Below are 23,028 nucleotides of genomic sequence, written 5' to 3'. Positions count from 1 at the left end.
TTTATATTAAAAAATAATGAAATTATAATCTGTGTTGGGTCTCTTGCTGAAACACAAAGAAACAGGTCTGCTAACTCCAGGCACTGTAGGAATCTTACTCCCAGATAAAATGTCAGTGATTTAAAATGCATGAACATTAACTTTAGTAAGTTAATACATTAAAGTAGTACCAGAAGACTTTCATAAGCCTTTTGAATTCACATAGCTATGCTTTTCTCTGCAGAATTAGGGAAGAAATTTTTTTTTTTTTTTTAATCTTTTTAAAAAAGGAGAAAAGAATAATGGTTTTGCCCTCTGGAACACCGTGAAAACATAGTCATTATTTTGAAAACATTTGATATTTTATTTTCTCCACTACAAAATTACCTACAAATATTCAGAAGTTTAAAAATGAAAAATAGTTCAAGCTTCAAATTAGTTAACAGCTAAGAAGTCCAAGGCACTATTTTCAAAGTTCGTATGTTAAGAGTTACGTATATGTGTCTGCTCCAAGCACAAGAGCCTCTATTCAAGAATGTGTCCTTAATTTTAATCAGGTATTTAAGTCTAATTGAAGTCAAGGGGTCTGTAACACATGTGTGAAGATAACCATATGCTGATGTGCTTTTTTGGATGGGGAGGAATTTAAGAATGGGCTTACACAGTAATTGTCTGTGGGTTGGTTTTTTTTCAATTGGGTCTGGGTAGGCAGAAAGTACCATAAAAGCGGATCAACAAACATTAAAGCTTGTTAACTTGGTGCTCAGTATAGAGGAGAAAAAGGGCCTTTTATTCCCCTGAAATTTCTGACCTTTTTTGTTATTTTTCTTCTCCCTGTTGCTCTTTGCTCACCAACCACAGCTCTCGTTTGCTGTGGACAATTCCCAAAGGGAACATTCCTCACTGGAGTAACTTACCCAGATCTTTTCCTTAATTTACAGCGAGTACAGCACCCCTTGCAGAATGCATAGCAGACCCTTTGGCCACAAGCCAGTGCTAATAGCATGTTTTCCAATAATCTAATCTCTTCAGTCCCAGAGCAGAAATCAGAAAGTTAAAAGAACTGGCTTCTCAACTTGTCTCAGTCTGCTTTTGAAATCTGTGCATGGAAAGGTTGTGTGAGTGACTACAATAAATTGCTACCACACTTGCACCCATGGCTCAGTAGCTGTGTTCATAACAATCTGATGTATATGAGAGAATCTGTATAAAGCAAGGTTTAATGTGGTTCCAGGAACAGAATCACACATGAAGGCTTGCATGTGCAAAGAAGCCAGGAATTCCATCCAAAGCTGAGGACATATTATAAACATCTAGGAATTAAACACCTCAACACTCCTAAGAGATAGGTATCATTTCTCCTTTGCAGATGAGGAAGTTGAAGCCCAAAGATGACAAGGCCAAAACTTTAATGTTTGGCTCTAGAAGTGAAGCAGCAATCCTTTGATCGGACTCCTGAATAAATAGCTGCATTTTCAGACCTCCGACCATCTGCATCTTCCACAGGCACTCTGAAAATCAGGTTATGTATGTAGGAATGAAGCAGATTAGTTGTCTCTGGAGGGCCTGGGTTTGAAAATGTGGATGCTAATACTTTGAACTTTCCAATGCTAGAAGGAGACTATAAGCAGGCAACTTTACCAGCCTTCAAATCCAAGAACCCCTAGCTTTCTCCAAAAGCACATAGTGGTGCTGCTAGGGGGGTTTCAAATATAGGGAAAGACAAAATAACTAGATGTTGAAAGTTCACCTATTGCTTTTATTTTCTTCCATGCTCTTTGTTTCTTTTTAATCTGTACTGGACTGTGTGTGTGTTTGCTTTGGGGATGGGGAATTGATACCATCACAATAATTTTTCCTCATTTCTGACATGATGCAGATTTATGGTGATCTACAGATTACAGGTTGATAACTGGGTCCATCACTGCCCCAGGACAGAATGCTCAAGCACAATTCTGCTTGCCTTCACCAGAGGCATTTACTTGTGGGGAACTGCTATCTCTCTGTGGGAGCAAATTGCTTCACTTGCTTCATGCAACTCTGTGTGGTCAAGGAGTCAGTTAAGAGGGATGTTTTCATACTAGGGCACAGTTCAACCTTTCCTTTCACTTATTCCATTTTGCATCTGCTTGTGTCATTTTTTTATCACAATTTTTGTTGCAGCAGCCCAGCATTTGGAGTGGTGCTGTTGCGGTCATCTCATATCCGAGCCCTGTCTCATGGCAGCCCAACGTGGTGCCGCAAGCCACTAGCCACCAGTTGAGCTGCCAAATATTCATTGTTTTGGATGCTTTAAAAATAACTGCTGTGATTTAATGTTTTTCTCATATCTAGAGGATGTTTGGTTTTCACCGAAGCCTAGCTAATTGTTGGTATAACTTAGAGTAGACAGTTCCATTTTCAGCAATGGGTTCTATTTCTATAATTTATTCTGCATCAGCTTAATTATTTTACAGCATGAGAAAACAGAATTAAACAGTCCCCTCTTCCTCACTACTGTAGCTATATGAAAAATTCTTCAATGGAGCAGTGTTGCAAAGTGCCAAGGATATTTTGCAAGCTGGCAAAGGCATTCAACACCTGAAAAAGCAGTGCTCTCTGGACACAAAACATCAAATGGATCATTTTGTTGTGCAACAGGTTAGGTAGGAAGAAGTGTCTCACAAATTTGTACTTTCATGTGCAGAGTAAGGTTAAAAATGTTCCCTGTGGATGCTGCTGTGATCCAGCCTAAATTATGTGACTCCTACCATTGTTACTGGTGAAATACTCTAGCAAAAGTGCATTTTTAAGACCACTTGTTCACTTGTGAATAACAAGTGTCAGATATCCCTTTGGATGTGCATCAGCAATATCAAATAATATATCAAACAAATAAAACCCACTCATCCCTACAAGTTATAATTCATAGATTAACCATTAATTTTTCAAAATGTTTTTGTCCTCAGTTTAGGTTAAACAGGTTTTAAGACACATAAGGCTTTTTTTCTTTGTTTATCTTTTCTTTTTTCTGTTGTAAAAAAACATTAGAGTGGCTTCAAAACCTTTGACTTTACAGATCTTACTATAAAATGTTTAATAACACTCATAAGACTAACCTTAAATTTCCTAGATATTTAATTCTTAGATTTATATACAATTATATAACTTTGTTTTTCTTTACCTAGTATTGTCAATAGGTGGCCCCAGTTTATTTATTTTTTTTTTACTTTACAATTTCCTTTTTCTTTTAAATTGGAATTCTGTATCTTCCCATTCCTTACCACCTTTACGTTGTTACTATTATTATTTCAAATTAAAGCCACTCAGAGAATCACTGGCAGAAATAAAATCTATTAGAACACATCAGTCTCTAAAAATAGAAATATTTTGTAAAAAAATTCAAAACTTTTACATAATTTTGTCTTTTTTTCTTTTTTTTTTTTTTTAAATAACTGAAGCCAAGTATTCCCAACAAGTGAAATGGATTATCTTTTATCTTTTGTGGATTATTATATAAACTTTTGCATTTTATGGCAATTTTGCATGAATCCCACTTTTGAAAATCCCTGTGAAAAAGCATTCTCATCGTCCGCTATAGGTGTGATCTTTACGGGCAGACATTGTGGCAGGGCAAAACATTCATAGAGACTCTTACTCTATGCTGCACATCCCTTCCAATGTATCCTCCAGAGGCTGGAGCAGCCTGGCAGCTTTCAGCCTTAGGCTGCAAGGGAGGCGGTGGCCATGGGACATCTCTTAGCAGGAAAAGTATGGGCAAATGTGGGTACAGGGGACCTGGCCTCATCTTGCATTGACCTAGCAGCCATGACAGGTGTCTTCTACACTGGAGGTGGCAGCAATGGGACAACAGGGCATTTTGGCCTCTGCCCAGACCTCTTTGTGTCGCTAATACACTCAACAGGACTGCTGCAGGCAAACTAGCTGTAGAGGGAAAGCTGTGATTGATTGTTTTACTGATCACTGAGGTTGTAATGGCACTGCTTGGCATTTACCTGTGTGGCTGCATGGAGCTTTCCCAGTCTGTGCAACCATCGGCTGCAACAGCCACTAACAACCCCATACAGTTTGCAGCTTCTATTTTCAAAGACAGCCTGTGCATAAGTTTTCAATTAATTTAGCTATATCTGGAAAGTTTGATGTGTCAGCGCTATATTGTTAATTGGTTTTGGGATAAAGAACATACTTTTACAGATGTTACATTAAAAAAACTCCAAAACGAAACCAAAACCAAACAAGAAATTATAATTCATTTTAATTCATTTTCTCTTGCAATCAGCATAGCTGACTGATTGACTGTTGCACAAATCCTTGGAGTAGCGGTGGTACATCACCACATAAAAAATGAACTGCATCCCTGCTTAAGTACAAAACGGACAATAGCCTTGATTTCATCACCATCACCCCAATAATTCAGCTCAAATAATACTTGCTAGCATGGCTTTAGCTCAACTGTAAATTGCCTGCTGTGTATCACTGCAATGATGTTAGATGTATTACGATTTTAGGGAAGTGAATGATGCTTGGTGTGAGCACTAAATTTCTTTCATGTGGGTCAGCGTGTGAGGCAGTGAAGGGGCTGGGAGGAGGAAGGCTCAGACTTCAAAGGGAGGGCAGCACGCAGAAGGGGTGATGAAACAAGCCTTAACTACGTGCCATTCATAGTTACTTCACAAGGAGAGCCAGGCATGTGGAGCTGTTGAACTGAGTCAGTTTCTCAGGAATCAGATGCTTACTTAAATCTCACCCATCCAATTACTTAATCCCAGTCAAAACAGGCCATCCAATCACAATGCCCTCTAAAAATCAGATAACTGTACTCCAAACCACAGAGTACCCTAAAGTTAATTAACAAATTAGTGAAATCCTCACCCATCTCTTTGCAGGAGCTTTGCCGTTGACTTTGGTGGGCCAGGACTTCCTTCAGTGAGTCCAAGGTGACTGGTGATTAAGCTTCTTGTCTGTTTTCCATCAGAGTTGAATTCAATTTCATACCATACTGTTCACGTTTTGCACTCCTTTTTTTCTCCTTTTTTTTAGACTGGCATGGGTTCCAGGGGCATGAGGGAAAAGTGAAAATAGTTGGGTCATCATTTGCTGAGTGCTGATAGCATATGCATCACTACAAAGCACTACAGCAGAGAAGCTGTCACTGAATCTAGTATTTCAATCATTAATTTAAACTTGGAATTTTGAACAGTATTTGTGCCACTGACAGATGCATGGTCCTGTCAGCCTTGAGAATTTACTCTTTTTCCTTCATGAAAATTCGAGAACATATTTTCCCCTTGTTAAAAATTATAGAAAACAACTTTTAGAGATCTTCCAGCACTGTAATAGTCCTTACTATCTATACTCTGTGTTCAAATCTTGATGTAAGACTTGAACATTTGCAGGCATCAGTCCAGAACAGTTCCCCTGCAAGCAACATACTTTGGGGCTTTTAGTTAGCTTCAGTATGGTATGAATTTAATTGTTACACAGAAAAAATTATTTCATTCCGTACAAACGTTTGATCAGTTCCATTTAGGAAAATATACAAAATTGAGAGGATATTAAGTAATTGACCAAAGGCATATCTGAGGAACAGCCAAGGCAGTGGGCTGGCTTGATGTCTTGTTTATTAATTTTTTAATGCTGTAAACATGGTAGTAGAAAATCATAGCTTTGACATGGGATTACAGGCTTTTGCTGTCTAAACCCTTCTCCCTAGTCCCCAGCATGGAAAGTAAAATCTGTTACATCCTGCTGTTCTTTCTGTGGTTTCTGAAACAAAACTTTGAGAGAAAAACTCTGGTCTCAAAAGACCCTGTGGGAAACGAGAAACTTGCAAATGCTACTGTAGTTGTGTAATGTTGACAGTATGAGCTGAGTGATCCTTATACAGCTTGGAAATACACGCGCATCTGTGTAATACGCAACAATAAAAGTCTCCAGTATGCGAAAGGAACAAAACAGGAGAAGTAAACAGTGGGCCTTGCTCTGCTGCCACCAGGACAACATGAGCATCAATGAGCTTTGTTAGAAACACGTAAATGATAGATAGAAGGCTAGCATCAAGCAGAAAACCAAGCAGAAAGACTGCATATCTCAAAGAATGAGCATATGCAATATACAGCTGTGTCCTTTTTACTTGATAGAAGCATGCATCTCTTGTAGGGAAGAGACTGGGGAGTCATGGGAGTCACAGTGACATTGACAACTTTGTTTTCAGAGTTCTGTATGCGTATGACCAGAGTAAAATCAACTGGGGATCTTCATGATGGCATCTTGCAGGATTAAAGTATTAAAATACTGTCTAAATATACACGCACCAAACACAACATCTTTCCAAAACTCACGCCTCCCTTTTTCATCTCAGCACAGATGCTTTATTTGCAAGTAGCTGAGTCTGACAAGTGTCCTGACACATTGGTTATACAACTATAAATTTACACAACTATTGTAATCCAGTTTTCCACTTTTAGAGAAGATTAATGATGTAGAGTCTTGAAGGCTGGGTATTTGAAAACAACTACAGCTGACTCTAAAATTTAGGCCTTGATGTGAAAAGGTATTGCGTTACTTGGTCCTATCTTTACCATCACTACTAAGGTGCTTAAGGCAACTTGCCTCAGGGATCCTCTTTGATTCCTACACTGGTTAAGCTTCCTGGATCCCTGAATTTTGGTGGTGCTCCACAGTATGTGGGAAAAAAAGTCAATTTCCCTTCTCTGTCCATGAAAAGAATTTTTCAGTTTATTTACAAAACTCTCTGGAATGACAAGGAGCCATTTGTGGTTGCTGTGGCTGATTTCTGTTGTGCTGAAGATGCTAGGAGACTGCATAAAACTCTGCACCCCTGGTGAGATTTTTCAGCCTGTTGATGCTCTTTCTAACCAAATTCAGGGAAATGTGTTCTGGCAGCCAGTATACTTAATTTACTTTGCCAGACATGTGTTTAATAACGATGAGGCATTCCCCGGTGAGATCTTGGCCATCTGGGCTGAGGGCCTCCTTTCTTGTAGACACCACTACGGAACAGTTCCAGATACTCCCTGAGACTGTGGGACAGCCCTTACTCATGTTTCTGTTGCTCTTTAGAACTGTTGACACTTGGTGAACAAAATAGGTTGGTTTGTTTTCCGTCAGATGGGAAGTGCCTCTTGAGAAGGAAAATATTCTGTCAAGCCAGGCAGATGTCTGAAGAAATTTTAAGTCCTTATGGGATCTTTTTCCTTCAAAACACAGGAGGACATTTGAGGATCTTCTTTGTTCTGTCTTTCGTACCATAGAAGGCAGAAATGCTCTGAAATAGAAGTCAGGCAAATCTCTGGAGGAGCTACCATCTTATTAGAAAGAAATCTTAAAGTATTTGTGAAGCTCAAATCACAAAGAGAAACAGAAGACATGAAGCCTTTTACAGTTGACTTTTAGACTGATTTTTCCTATTTGCTCCTTTTGCAGCTGCTTCTCCTTTCAAGGCTGCCTCAGACTCCTGTAGATCCAAGGGAGGGTGGACAGACAGGCCACATACCTCAGCTACCACTACTGGTTCAGTTGCATCCCAGAAAACTTATGGCCAATGCAACATAGCAATTGCTGTGTATGGGTCTATCTTCCTCACAGAGCCCAGCTGCTGCCCCATCATGACACATTAAGTCCCTTGCCTCCCTGTGGGTGCTTTAAGGCCGAACTATCAAGCAGAGTTTAGCCTGCAAGATTAAGCTCAGTTTTCACCTTGGCCCAGGCTGACAATCTATCTAGCACTGATAATGAAATCTTTGTCAATCTGATGTGTACTCCCTCTCCCAGTGCTGCCTTACCTCTCCTGGGCTTTCTCCTTGCTCCTCACTGCATGTTGTCTACACGTTGGTTCAGTGGATTTGCCCCACTATTGTCCATTCCACTTCTAACTCATTTCCACACAGAGAAACACTGTCCAAGAAAGAGTCTGAGGAAATGTACCGTGGTTTGTAAACTGAATTCCTTAATGACTTTCTCATTAGAAGAGCTCACTGCCAAATGCTGCTTGCATTTGCCTAAAGGATGGTCTGCGTGATGAAGTGTAGCTCTGCTTTAAATGAAGTATTGTTTTCAGGCCACTGCCACAGGCAGCTGGTTCACACTAGGCAAGAGAGGGAGAAATGAACACCAGTGAAGGCACACAGTGATCAAGCGACATGAGAGCCCATGGGATATCCCATCCCAAATCCTCCCCACCACAAGGACTAGTGCCCGCACGGGTGCCATGTGGTGGGTAAAGCCAAGGCAGGGCCTGGGTCTCGCAGTGAGGGGCAGCCCAGCTGGGGAGGCTGAATTCCAGAGCAGCTCTGCTATGAAAATATTTCCTGTGAGAATGCACAAGCCTGAGAAACCAGGAGTAGCAGCAGCTCTCTAGCACGGATTGATTTCATTTATCCAGCACATCCATTTCAAGAGGAAGCCTCTAAATGGACACCTTGTCATTGAAGGTTCGTGATGAGACAGTGCACCTCGGCTGCAGCAAATGGGCAAAGAATCTACTTCTACCCTGAGCTTTTCCCCTGGCTTTCAGAACATATGCCCACCTGGATTCCTCCTGTATTTTGTTATTTTCATTTTTTGATCCCGTAAATTTGATCTCTATATAAAGTAAAACTGGTGGAAAAATGCCATTGCAAAGTTTTTAGAACTTATTTGCTGCATGCAGTTAAAATCTCTTATCACTTTGTCATTGGAAGTTCAGATTCCAATTCAGCTCCTTGTCCTTAACTTGCTATTTTTAACAGAGACCACAACCCGTTGTTTCCAGAGCAGGGTTTTGGAAAATATTATGAGAAAGGAAAATCCCCAGTGATTTTATTTGCTAATGAGGCTTAAAACTAATATCTGGACAAACAGCTTGCACAAAAAAAGGCCTCCAAAAAAGGGCTTAAAGCCAGGCAGAGGAAAAGAATAGTTCAAGATTAACTTAGTGTCTTCTCTGATCTCCAGTATTTAGGTTTTATAAAAAGAAAAATAGAGGGATGGATTCTGGATCTAAAGTCAATCACAAGCCTGCACATGCATACTTTCGTACCTGATGACTTAGCAAGCTTGGCTGATGCTCGTGTAGGAGATGGGGAAGAACTTGTCTGTGGGTCTCTGTGGTCCCACTACTTGCTTTGCCCATTGCTGTGTTCTATTTTCCAACCTTGAGAGTCTAGGACTTCACCGTGCTCAAAGGAGTGTTTGAATACAAGAGGGCAGACATTGCTCTTCACAGCCCATGCATAGAATATTTCATCCTCATCAAAGTGAGTTCTAAGGGTTGTGGAGAATTTTTTATATTTCATTTTATTTGTCTTTATAATGGAGGAGGTGGCATAAAAGACCAAGTGGTTACAAGTGAGAGCATTTTTTGGACCTATTTGCAATGCTAATGCTCAGACCTCCTGGTTCTGCAGCCAGTGCCTAACTCACGAGGCCACAATGCCTGCCCCTCTGCCAAGAGACTGGACCTCTCTTTGTCCCTCTTACCACATCTAAAACTTGTCCTAACAAGAGCGGCCTGCATTCTCCCAGTGCTTTTTCACCTGTAGACTTCAAAGTGTTTCTTAAAGTGGACATACATTACTTACTTACCCATTTTTGCTGTTAAACTAAGTATAGAAATTTGAAGCAATGCTTACACTAGGTGTACCATGGCAGATTTCACCAGATGGGGTTTATGTTCCCAGCTTGTTGCAGCACATCACTTAAACTCAGTGAGCTCAGTGTCTGATATGGGGAGAAACAGGGGTAAAACTTTTGTTTGCTTCCTCGTGGCTCTGGTCTGCAGTTGCTGAAGTGCTTGAGATCTGCAGGCACTAACACCTTGCTGCAATGACAGAGGAAGAGTAAGGACCAGTTCTGTACCCAGGACTGATAAGTTCCATCCCTGTGGCAGAAAGATGCTTCAGAGCCAGAGTGTGCCCCATTTACTTCTACACTCGGTCTCTGCAGGAGGGGAGAGACCGACCCCTACATTGCAGGGATCAGGCAAGAGCCTGTCTCTGGAGAATGAGGAGGCTGAGAGGTAATGAGAATGAGATCTTCAGCTGGAGCTTGGAGATGCCTTGTTTTGAACATGCTCTCTCATGTTTTAGACACAAATATTTTTCTTCCACCATTTATTTTCTCTCAGTTCAATGACAAAGCCCAGTACTGTGCTTCCAAACAGTACCAATTTCTGCACTCAGCTGTCCCTGCTTTGTTTCTTGCCTGAGCCAGAATAAGGGTCTACCTAGCATTCAGAGCAAGCACAATGAGAGACAGTTTTATTACACAGAGACGGGGCTTAAATAAATGTCAGGCACAATAAGAGACAATAAAAAAAAAATCCCTTTAATAGCTTTTAATAGAAAAAATGTCTTAATTTAAAACGTTAATTCTGAATTTTCAATGAGACTTTTGCTCTATGGAGTTTGTTTTGCTTCACACATTCATACATATTTTAACTTATTCCTTGCTCCATAATGCTAACATTGTGATTCTTCATTTGGAACTACAAGCTTTCTTTTTTTTCTGGGTTATTTGTATGAGATGTATATGGGATGCATGAAAGGAGGCAGAAATTGTGAAAATGGCTAGGAGTACATTTTATTTTATACTTAATACTTCTGGAGTTAAAGGGGAGATGGAAATTGGCCATGTAATGGATCTTAGCTATAAAGAATTATCATCTTTTGGTACTAAAGTACTGCCTGTCTCAAGGGCTCACACACACAGCTTCACCTCAGAGCAGTTGCACATAATGTTTTCTCTGTCAAGAGAATCTATTCATAATGACGTGCCATAGGTGCTCACACATAAGTTTCCCGTCAAAAGTGATCATCCATATTTTATATAGCAGCTTTGATGACAAATATTTTGTACTTCAGCTGCTTTTTCTTCCCCCTGTCAGACTTCATGAAGGAAAGTCATGGATAGTTTTTAAATAATGTCAGCTTCTTAGATCACGTTACTTTGTCTGCCTTTGAAAGTAGCTTTATACAAGAGCCACAAGACCGGGGAGAGAGAGACAAGGACATTTTCATTTACTTAACTTTAAAAAGAAAGCCAAATTTCCAGGCTTTTAATTTCAAAATCAATATACTCTGTATCCTTGGAATCTTTTCAGAAAAAAGCAGCTATACTTCTTGAGCACTCAGTATTTTGAGAGTCTAGTGAAAGCCAGTCTGATAACTGAATTGGGGTTGCAGCTTCTCACTATGCAGAATGCTGTTTATTCTCCTAGTAGTGGTCTGTCCTGGTGGCAAAAACACTTTCCTCCAGGTTGTTCTACAAAGCGAGTACCTCAGGGGGCACAAAGGACTGGGTTCTTCTATTCTTGTTGAAATTGTTCGGGCAAAAGTTTGTCCTTTTCCTACGTGTTCAGCCCTACTGAAAGAAATAACCTTCATTCCTCATTCTATTAATGAAAGAGGAAAAGTGAACTTGGAATCCCTTTGAGGTTTCTCAGATTGCGGAACTGGTTTCGATATGCTCATCGAAACCTCAGAGCATAGAGGAGTCTTTTTCCCATCCATGGGCCATGTCTTTTCTGCCAAAACTCTAAGTGAACAAAGTGCAGAGGTACTCCTGAACATTCCTGCCACGAGGCAAACTCCCCTGAGCTAGCACAAAGTGGTGGCTTTCAACCTGTAAGCCATGGATTCGTATGTGCTTCTGGTTTGCCTCCAAGGGATCCACAGAAGGGAGCTGACAAAAGTAAGTTCATTGTGGATGCAAGCTGTTTAGCAATTTCTTCAGATAAAAATAAAATCAAAACACCAAAATAGGCAATCAAAGTATGGCACATTCATATTTATAAAATTATCACTGGCCTGAGGAGAAGGCGGAACAGGAAGCCAACAGTATTTACAAATAGGATTTACAAATGTAAACTAGGATGGAATTTCTCTTACATATGAAATATAACCCGATGTCTCAGGTTTAGAGATGAAAACTTACACTTAGAAAAATGCCTGGGTTTCTCATACAAGACAAGGCAAAAAAAAAAAGGGGGATGCAGGGTCTGGAAATATTTGATGCTTAATTATTTTGTAGATCCAACTCCTATTTAAGAGTGCAACCAAGGAGGAACTAAAACCTTCTAAAGTACAGGAAGATGAAAAACATTATTCTCTACCACTGAGAAGTAAAACACTGATTAATGTCTGCTACTGAAAAGATAGTCTGCAATAGCATCCTCTTTTCTGCTACCGCCAAGCCCCTAAAGAAGAACTGAATAGTCTAAAGCAATGAGTGTAATAAGTTTCCATTTCCTTGTTTGAAGAATTAGAACAATTCAATTGAAGGCAAATATAATCCTACCTATGCTCCTTGCTGGGACTGGAGCAGGGTAAATGCCACAGTTAAGTCTGAACATCAGGTTGTAATTGTTAGAGATTAAAAACACGCCAGAGAGAACATTCCAGGGAAAGAAGAAGGGCGAGAAGGATGGCTCTCCTGTGTCTTTTTATTAAGGTAAATTAGCATCAGATCTTACAAGAGCATATTCCTGCACAGCAGAACTCAATCAAAGGGCATTTAGTCAATGAAGGAAATTATACACTAGGTAGATTTTTAATCATCCAGCTAGTAAAAGCAAAGATAAGTAAACATGTATTTATCAGCTGAGCCAAGCTCAGGCAGAAAAGCCACTGAACATAACTAAAAGAAAAATAACTGTTCCCTAGTACGCTGCTGTTCCATAAAATCTATTTCAAATATAATTTCTTGTTAACTATTCCTGCAAGCTGAACTTCTCATTTTATGCAGATGAAACAATTGCTGAAATGAAATGTCAGGTCAGAAGGCATACAAGAAAAAATGAAGCAATCTTTAAGAGTTGTCAGAGAGGTGGATAGTCCACCCTTCCAAGTACAGAGGAACCGTTATTTCATGTCTAATATCTTGTTCTCTCACCTTTTATTTATTTCTTTTTTTAATGCTTGTTTTCTCAGTGCATCCTAACGTGAGCCAGGGTTGCCAAGGAGGGTGTGCTACATGTTCTGACTACAACGGATGCCTGTCATGTAAGCCCAGGCTCTTTTTTGTTCTGGAGAGGATTGGCATGAAACAGATCGGAGTATGTCTTTCCTCATGTCCAAGCGGATACTATGGGACACGGTATCCTGACATTAATAAATGTGCAAGTAAGTGCTGGGGAAAGGGGAGCACATGGATTTGTTTGTTCTCTCTTGAACACTGTGTCCCCTTAGGAGTCGACAGAGAAGCAGATGGACAGGCTGCCTCTTTTTTTGTTCAGTTATTTTGTAGTAGTGCAGTAAATATTAACCTGAGCAAGAAGTTAAGGTGAAAGATCACAGAAGAGCCTAAAGTTCAGGGATTCCAGCTCCTAGGACCCTCTACATCCCCATGCAAAAAGGAAGTGCCACTGGGTGCCAGGCGGCAGTAAGAGGGACCTGCAGCAGCTCTGAAGAGCAGGGGCCGAGGGACGCTGAATCTCCATGGCTGGAGCCATTTAACCCACTTCCCCTTCCCCGCCTGTTCCCTGTGACAAGGAGAGAAGATGGCAGGTGCCATTCTTGGGAGATGCGGTTTGCCCTGGTCTCTTTATAGCTTGTCTCACACCCAGTGTAGTCCTCTAAATGCCTGTAGCAACTGGCCAGGTTTCAGCTGGCCAGGTTTCAGCCTGATTGAGAGGAAGTTACCAACTCATGTTGCCTCTTGGATGGGAGACAGAGGACCCAACTCTGTTCTTTAGTTCTCTGGCAACATTTTGACCCTACTTACGTATTTTGAACCATAAATGAACTGGAAAAGATCGCAATGTCCTCCCCACTCCTCCTTCTGTTGTTGAATTCACTGTTTTTAATCCCGCAGGTGATATAAAAACATAAGAGTGACGGTCAAGCTACTCTCCCAGTTTTAACCTGGTAATAAAAGTTATTTAATGAATGGACCCCAGAGTAAAGCCTTACAGAGTAACTTGACACTGTAAAGTATTTGCTCACATTTTAGCAGTGTGTGGCCTTCCATATCAGACATGAGCTGTGCCATACACAAGTTTTTATTTAAAAACATCCGAGAACTGGGAAAATTACCACTAATGCAAATTTGGATAGTCATATAGAGAATACATGAAATACTACAGGACATCTGACTGAACATCAGGGAGTCGTTTTATAAAAGAAAAAGTTGTTGATGCAAAACAGCTTTTAGCAGATTCTAAATTCTGGCATATTTTTATTTCTCTTGGATGAATGGAGATAGATAGTGTGGAACTGGCCCAGTACTTGTGCCCTGTGGGCTTAATTAGTATCTAGCTTGTGTCAGTGAAGGGCAGAATCCATATATTGTTATTCCGATGTGCTGTGCTCTGTCTTCTGTTTGCACAGAAGAGAAGCAGTGTGAGGCTGTTCAGCATCAGGCCATCCTTACTAAATCCTCACTTAGGCCAAGGTCACTTGTGGCTGGCCTCACTGTATGTACAGGCCACAAAGAAGATCTAAATATAATTTGCTTCCTCTGAAGATTGTTTAATATTGCTAGAATTGTGTGATTCTGGTATATGTGGGAGAGCCCATGACATTTTACAGCAAAGCGCAACAACATTGCTGTTTACTGTTTGCGTTTCAGAATGTAAAGCTGACTGTGAAACCTGCTTCACCAGAAACTTCTGCACAAAGTGTAAAAGTGGGTTTTACTTATACAGTGGAAAGTGCCTTGAAAAGTGCCCTGATGGGCTGGAAGCAAATAATCACACGATGGAGTGCACTAGCATCGGTAAGTCCAGTCCTGCCATGTTCCGCCTCGTTTCCTCATAGGGGATGCAGCATCTAAGGAGGCCATGAGTTGCAAGATCAGTTACACTACCAGGAAGTGCAACTTAGCATTTAAACTTTCTGCATCACAAGATGTATTCCACAGCACAATAAACTCAAGCTATTTCCCAAATATGCCATTTCACAGGAGGCACAAGCTTGGTTGTGCCCCACAAACACAGCCTTAATGCACAGGGTGATTCTGCCTCAGGAAATACAGCCTGTTTGGTCTGCCCTGAGGTAGAATGACATCCACCTCTTACTTGCTCTGTTACAGTGTATTGTAGCACTGCTAACATCAAAGGTTCAAAAATCCAGAGCCAGACCCCACATGCAGTTGAAAGATTAAAATACTGCTTTGCTTTAGTTCCCTTGTACTACCTGAGCTTTCAAAGCATGCATGCGTCAACATTTTGAAGCTTACCTTCACAAAGGCGAAGGCTAGCAACTGAAACATTAGAGCACCCCCAGAAAAACCCTCCCAAATACCCAAATGGTATGTGCATAATCACCTGACTCCAGAAACTGAGGAGCAAAATACAACACCCAATAATGTGGCACTGCCACTGAAGGAATGAGATTGGTGACACTGGTCCTGTGACTCACTGGCTGTGGGGAAGAGACCAGGACAATTTTGGAGGTCACAGCACCTAAGTGTCTGCTCCATCCAACTGCCACCCCTCCAGCTGCAAGCAAAACAAGTGATGTATTTGCCTCTGGGCTGCTGCAGTTGACATCCCCTGCCACGGGCATGCTGAAGCTGTGGCAAGGTTTAGCTCATTTTACTATGCTGGCTGTGAATTGTGGTGGCTGAGGGCTGAGAACTGCGGTGGAAGCGGTAACTCTTCAGCCACCAGCAACCAGGGAGCACTTAGGCGCAGTCTGGCCATGATGTAAATCTCCTCCCCTACAGCATCATGCACATAGCTCTCCCTGGCATCTCATGTTTTGGAGGGGAAGTAATGCAGGAATAAAAATAATATACAGTAGTTTGGCATTTTCTTTCTCAAATATATGTTAGTTCAGGTGGTAGCAATGGTTTTTACAGTTTTACTTTCAAGCAAAGACCTTCATCTTTGAAAGAAATTCAAGGGATCATTTTTGTTTCTTGAAGGCTGTTTCCAAATGCTGTAGAATTAGCTGCTATGAGTCAGTCTCAACTAGGAAAAGCCATTTAAAGCTACGGAGGAAAAACAGAACCTTTTGGTGCACGTGAAGGCCAATTATTTTAACAGGAGAGTTCCAGTGTAATATGAAAAACAAAATGACCCACATGACAATTCACTGAAGGAAGGCTCAGAGATTGCCTGAGATCAGTTATATTTTTAGGTTTTAAAAAATTTGGAAGTAAATTCTGAAGCTGGAAAAATGTTGACTTACGAGTTCCTCCTTATAGAGGGGCTGTAAGTCTTTCCCTCCAGCTATGGTTTATAGTGTTAAGCATGCACGTGAACATGAAGTAAATATAAATGTTTACTGTCTTTTATCAAGAGAAGGATGCTGAGGAGATGGCACAAAAGAAGTATAGTTATTAAGAGCATGTTGTTAAGCTTCCAAGGTTACTCACATTTTTGTCTACACTGTTTGGACAAGCGTCCAGCTGCACACCTTTTTGTTCCCAATAGTATGGGATGCACATTCAGATCACTGTGGTTTAGAAACTGTAACCCACACTTTTCTGAAAAGCTTGCACCCACCCTGACCCAAATTCTCCTCTGCTTTGCTTGCTTACAGCTTGTATATGCTACAGATGATGACTCTTTCACTATTCAAGCTGAATCCTAACCAGCAGATCACCAAAGATACTTGATTCTTAATGTATTACATTTTGATATCTGTTGGTCCTTTATAACTCTATTGATTTCCAAATTCAATACCTTTGAGACCAGCTGCAGCAGCTTGACCCAATGACTTCACTCTCATGTAGGCATGACCAAAGTTTAATTCCACTGAAGCTACAAGGATTTATACCTCCACAAGACCAAAGCAGCCTCAGGACAAGCCCCCGTAACTTATTTCATTGAGACCAATTGTGGTGGTGGTGTCCCATTTCAGGAATAGAATTATAAAAAAGCAAGTACAAAATAGTTAGTGACATAATTATGTGACATTATTTTGTGCATTACATCCTCAGCTATTCAATTTCTGCCAATTCACTGATGTAAATCCTGATTATTTCCACTAATTTTTGCCACCTTTTGGCTGATGCAGAGTAAAATTAATGTACCATATGCATTGTGTATGCAACAAGATATTGGCCAGGCTGAGCTTGTCCTATGTTTATTGCAGTGCACTGTGAAGCAAGTGAGTGGAGTCCATGGAGCCCTTGCACAAAGAAAGGAAAAACATGTGGTTTCAAAAGAGGAAATGAAGTAAGGGTCAGAGAGATCGTGCAGCATCCGTCAGCAAGGGGCAATCCTTGCCCAGCTACAAGCGAGAGCAGAAAATGTATTGTACAAAGAAAGAGATGTCAGAAGGAAGGAAAAGGTACCACGTTATCATCATCATAATATGAGATTGGTATTGTGCTTGTTTCATAACTCACATCTGAATTCCCAGGCCTCAATTGCAGGCTTCATCAAAGCTCCCGCTGATGTGGTGTTCTTCGGGCTGGAGAGAACCGTGCCCTTGCCTGGAGTAAATAAAGTCCAAACGCTGCTCAAAAAATGCTCTTTGTGTGATCTAGAAAGTACAGGGTGGGCTGGATGGGAAGGCACATTGTCTCGCGGTTCTGCTGAAAGAGCTGCCAAGACGAGGGGTTGCATGGGGAGCGGAGAACAAAAGGATCCATCATAAAACAAGTCATGGTGGGAGTTGTTTGTTGTGTATCTGGCAGCCAAGTTTTATGTTTTAACCGTGGGATTCCTCCAAACCAATTCCTATTTCATGCTTTCCTACAGGTAAGGCCATAACTCTTGCAATTGCAGTGCTAGGGCCTCTCTCCCACCCTGAACTCTTTCTACCAGCTCTGGCTGAACAGCGTGGCCTGATCCTGCCATCTGCATCTGGCTCATGGAGTCTCAGTATGGGAGAAAGACCACAACACTGTGTGGCAGCCAAGGGAAACTCTGCTTGGTTCTACACATTGAGCATGAGTGTCAGCAGAACTTCTCCTCCATGCGAGCCAGCTTGTTGGACTTACTCCCCATCACAGCACCTGTGTGGTAGGATGATGTGGGAATGGCCTCACACATGTTCAGAATGAGAGATGCTTAAGAAGTCTATGAAATAATAATTTATACAAATTCCACCCAGAGATTGTTGCTCCATTGTTCCCTTTCTCCCCGTCTTGCAGCAGGGAGATTACTTCCTCTGTCTCTTTTGCAGTTACTCTGGTTGGCACAGGATTGTCAATGAATTATTTCCTTTTCTCCAACCCTCTCATTTTCCCCATCCCCATTTCCCCTTCCTTTCTATTTCCCCCTTTCCTGCTAACTCAACAGCAAGGTTTCACCCCTTTTGAGGATAAGTGGAAGAGGTGGAGCAGCTATCCCCTGTGTGAACATCCGTGAGCCAGATGAGCTGATGGCACCAAGTACTAACTTACTCTTTCATTGTCAAACGATCACTAGGGTTGTTGCAGATTACTTGTAGAAATGTTAAAGGGGTTGGAGGTTGTAATCCTTTTGAAGGTTAGCTTGTTTCCTATGGATATACCTCATGAGAAAGGAAATAATGTTAGAAGAATTATCTTCTGAACCAGGTAGCTACAGGTGCCTCCCCCTCACCCAAGAACTGGCTAGATCTACTGATTTATTTATCTACTGATATATAAATAAACCTTATTTATAGGTTAGATCTACCCCATCTAACCTATGGGGTAGATGTCATCTTCTCCTTCTTGTGTCAAGCAGTGCCTTGAAGAGGTAGAGAGGTGTATCCGCCCCAGTGGAGCAGCCAAGGCAAGATATTTATGGATGTCTTTATGCCTAGAATCTATGTCCAAAATGTTCATGCTTACTTCTGCTCCTGCACTGTGGCACAACTTGGAACAGAGCCTCTTATTAGCCCACCGTAACTGGCGCAAAAGTCCTTTTTTTTCTACCAAAGCCAAATCTGCCAAAGCTGAAAATATAGGAACAAACTGTAATTTTGGAACTACGAAACTGGTTGGGTTTTTTTGGGTTTTGTTTGTTTGTTTGTTTGTTTTTGGGTTTTTTTTTTGTTTTGTTTTGTTTGTTTGGTTTTTTTTTTTTTTTGAGGTAATAATGCTGTTGTGTATTTGCTTATGGCAATTTTGGCAACATCTTCAGACTGGACAAGACATTTCTCTTTGAGAAACGCCTGCTGTTCCTGTGTAGCAAGTACTTTAGAAGAAACTACTCACGTACTTTACTGTCAATTCTTATTTTATGGGATCTGAGCTAAGCCATACTTGAAAAATACTGCACACCACAAGAATTTGTTCACAATCATGAATATTATTTTTTTTCTGCAATGTGCATAATGGTGGGGATTTTTTTCTTTCTTTTGAGCAAGTCACATATTATATTCTAACTTGTTTTACACTCAGTATACATTTTCTTCAAAACCAATGCAGGCAGATGGCAAGTATGTTCCAACTTTACCCATGCCCTTGGGATTTGTATGTCTATGAGAGCCATTTTTTTTTTTAATGTTCTGAAATCCACCACTATATACTCCTCAGTATCCACAGAAGTCGCTATTCACTTTCATACACCTTCACAGGGAGATAAATAAGTTGGTTTTTTTTAAAGAAAGATAATTCTTAATAAAACTGAGGAAATTCACACATATATATTAGGTTAAAGTAGCTTTAAGGGATGGATTATGGTAACAAGCCAGGAAACAGAATTAAGCTAAAAGTTTTCCTTCTGTTCTTACTGGAATGGGGAAATGAAGCTTTCCAACTTAATCTTCAGGTGACTTATCTTCCCTACTGCCACCGTCCCTTATTACACAGAGAGATATTTCTGTTCCCCTTTGAATAATAGAATAATTGCATGAGAAACCAAGCCAGGCTCTGTTCTTATGGGTAGCTGTGTCATCAGTGAGTGCAGAAGGAGGTTACAACAAAAACACTTTGGGAAATGGAAGCGAAAGTAACTATGTTCGTATTTACTGTTAAGAAACATTGAAAATGCTCTTCTGTACTGTATGACTCCACACTGCTGCTCAGGCATTGCTTTGGAGTTTAGCTTTCATGACATCAGCTTTTGAAGTCTAGCAGCAGACGCAGCAGTAATCTTTCCTCCACAGCCATAAAGAGAGACTTAGCTGGATCAGCTTCTGCCGTTTTCATGTTGAATAGATGTCTGTGGCCAAGGGAGTGAGGGCAAAGACCACATCATGACAGGGTATGCTCGTCACAGATGCCTCAATGACTTTGCTCAAGAAGTTGAGGTCAGAGACAGGATGTTAGTCAGTTAAGTTGCTGCTATCAAACAGAAGCAAGAACATGTTTCTGGAATGGTTACATAAAACAAGATAAAATGGATGAAGAGGGTTTTTTTCCATCTGCTGGTATGTCATTAAAGCTGGTGAGATCTATTACAACCATTTTTCTCTCACTGGTTACAAAATGAAGTTTTACCGGTAGAAGGTGCTAGTATTTTCAGAATGAATGCAAACAAATAGAAATAATGAGGATATAAATAGCCTGACCAGCCTACAAGGTTCTTTTTACTCATTTTAGGACTAAATTAATTGATCATAGTGTGTTCTGACATGATAATTCCCATTCACACACAGCCTCCTTTCATAGTTCAGTCCCATACAAACCTCACTGTAATTTATTTCATTATTCTTCTCTTTAAATCCCATGATAGTGAGTTCTTTTTAGTCTGTATGCCTACATGATTTTAAGTTCCAGTTTTCCTTCTTCCTTTCTTTCCCTCACACTTCCTGTTTTGTTCCCTCAGTGCAGTGCACTGTCACTTTCGCCTTCCCACATTCAACATCCTCTTGGCTCCTACCTTTCACTGATAGACATACATTGAGAGTCATGTATTTCCTGTAGCCATACCCATTACTGGCAAATGGCAAATAGAAGTACTGAGGAAACATAACCTGCAGAACTCTTCAAACACTGCAAATTATCCATTAATATGATTTCTTTGCCTCAATAAATGTGCTATGGCCAAACACAAGTCCCTTTGGATTGCTGTCTGCAAATGTATGAGACTGACTTTTACTGGCCAAAAGACAAATATCAGAAATGCATACAAAAGAATTTATGAGGAAGGAATTGCATGTTTTCATGCATGAGTAATTCTGCCAAGAAGAGAACAGTCACCATATGATTTTCTGCTGAGTCCCAACTAAACCCCCCAGAGAGCAGTTTTAAGCGCTTTCAGAGAACATGTTCTGATCAGTTTGAAGAGACTAAAAACACTCACCAAAAGACTAAGCGCATAGTTATGAACAAGGAAGGCATCTTAGAAAGCTGGGTATTATGCAAGCCAATAGATAGGCTACATCACTTACACAGTTGTATTTTTGTAATCAAATAAATAATGCATTTCAAGTGTTGCTTGTTCATACATTGATTCATTTGCATGCTGGTGGCATTTAGATGTTCAAATTAGAAACCCAATGTTAATTGCACCCAGTCCTGTGCAAACACAGGCCAAAGAAAGTTCATGTTTCTGACAGGCAAAAATTCAAACATTAGACATGAAGACATGGTGGGATGAACGTAGAATAGCATACTCCTTTATGTTCCTACTACTATGGAGTGTACAAATTGTCACCTCGTAGAGTGTGAAAGCAGGATACTGTTATGAAAGAGGGGCAATTTTAGTCAAAATTCACAAGACTGCAACTCCCTAGAGGCATGGTGGCTTATTAGTTCATGGCTTGTGCTGTAAGGAGAATACAGACATTATGCTGTGATTTATTTTTTTAAGTGTACAGCATGAATAAGAGAGAAAGGAGTGCCTTTGAGATGAGGATCTGAATTCTAGGTTCAGACTAGTGAACAGAAGGGAACCAAAGGAACAGTACTTGTTGCTGAGAAGCTTTAATGAGGAATTGTATATATTTGGGGGAAATAAAGTAAAATAAATGCTTTCATCCTGCACTGCATACATGTGAATATAAAAATCCAGGTTTGATTTGAATAGCTTAGAGAACTGAGACTCAGTTCACCTTTGTTGTTTCTTTAAACTAGTTCCTCCAGCCCTTATTTGTTATATGTCTGCAAAATGCTTGAAACGTATTAATCAGATCATGTCTGAAAATTCAGTGTGATGTGTGAGGAAGGCATCCTATCAGGCATCCATCAGATTTCCAAACCAACCACTCAGCTAAAAATCCCAGGCCATTCATCAAGAATTTACTTTAGCTGAAAACCATGTAACTTAATACTAACAAACTTAAAATATTAGGCAATAAACTAAACTCACTTAACTTCACTGAGTTACCCACCCTAACATACACACTCTGATGCCATATGGATCCATGTAACAACGGAGCACGAAGGGCTGTGGAGTCTAAACTAAGTTGCCCTTTTAGTATTTCTCACAAAGAAAAGTTTCTGCAGTTGATCTCTGGTTGTGGTGCACTAATTTCATTACCAGTTAGTTAAGTTTGTCCCAGGCAAAACAGAGAAGGAAAAAGAGCCCCTACTAAAATACAAGATTGTGTAAGTTGCATTACATTTTAAAACATGTGGAAGTACAGTAGTGAAGGAAGCCATTTTAAATCAGTGGGAGTTTCACCACTTCTTTGTACAGGTTTTGGATTGTGGCACATAAAACCAATGTTTCATGATCTTCATAACCTATAGAAATTCCTATGTAGCCACTTAAGACTTCCATATGTATGTCCCACACCAATGCATTTATTCATGTGGTAATATCCATTTTTCCCCAAAAATTCTGGACTGCCAGGCCTCTGGAACAGTTGCTTGTGCATTTTGTTGAGCTCTGTTGTCACACTGGACAATCTGGATTTGACGTGGATGTGACTTTTACAGAGCGGGTTTTGCTATCTGAGAATTTAGATGAAGAATGACAAGCTGGGACTCCACTGAGCATCCGTAGGTTTGGCAAAAGCATGATGGGATTCGCTGTACTTAAGCTGGACAGCTACAAATTAGTTGTTTTTGTCAAAGCAAAGGTAATTTTAAAGGTGGGGTCAATACTGCACCTAGGAGCAGCATCCGTGACACTGTAAAATGGATTCTAAGAAATACAAAATAATTTGCCTCCTGGAAGTGCCTGTTTCTTTCCAATAGGCTGCTAAGGACAGCCTAGTATGAGTTATCTGGACTTTTACCTACTAACTTTTAAATTAAAGGGCACATTTTCTCCATCTACACAGTAATGACTTT

The 23,028-nt window shown here is 40.5% G+C and overlaps 1 protein-coding gene across 1 annotated transcript in view; it reads left to right on the top strand.

Moving 5' to 3' along the window:
- Nucleotides 1-23,028, top strand: part of RSPO3 (R-spondin 3) — a 61,237-nt gene that overhangs the window by 21,019 nt on the left and 17,190 nt on the right. Inside the window, exons 2-4 of the mRNA XM_030489546.2 lie at nt 12,909-13,100; nt 14,548-14,694; nt 17,022-17,219. Coding sequence (XP_030345406.1) covers nt 12,909-13,100; nt 14,548-14,694; nt 17,022-17,219 — 537 coding nt within the window. The remainder of the gene's footprint in view (nt 1-12,908; nt 13,101-14,547; nt 14,695-17,021; nt 17,220-23,028) is intronic.

This window comes from Strigops habroptila, chromosome 6, assembly GCF_004027225.2.
Source record: "Strigops habroptila isolate Jane chromosome 6, bStrHab1.2.pri, whole genome shotgun sequence".
Taxonomy (NCBI): Eukaryota; Metazoa; Chordata; class Aves; order Psittaciformes; family Psittacidae; genus Strigops; species Strigops habroptila.
The sequence above is the reverse complement of the archived record's forward strand: the minus strand, read 5'-3'. Positions and strand labels throughout refer to the sequence as shown.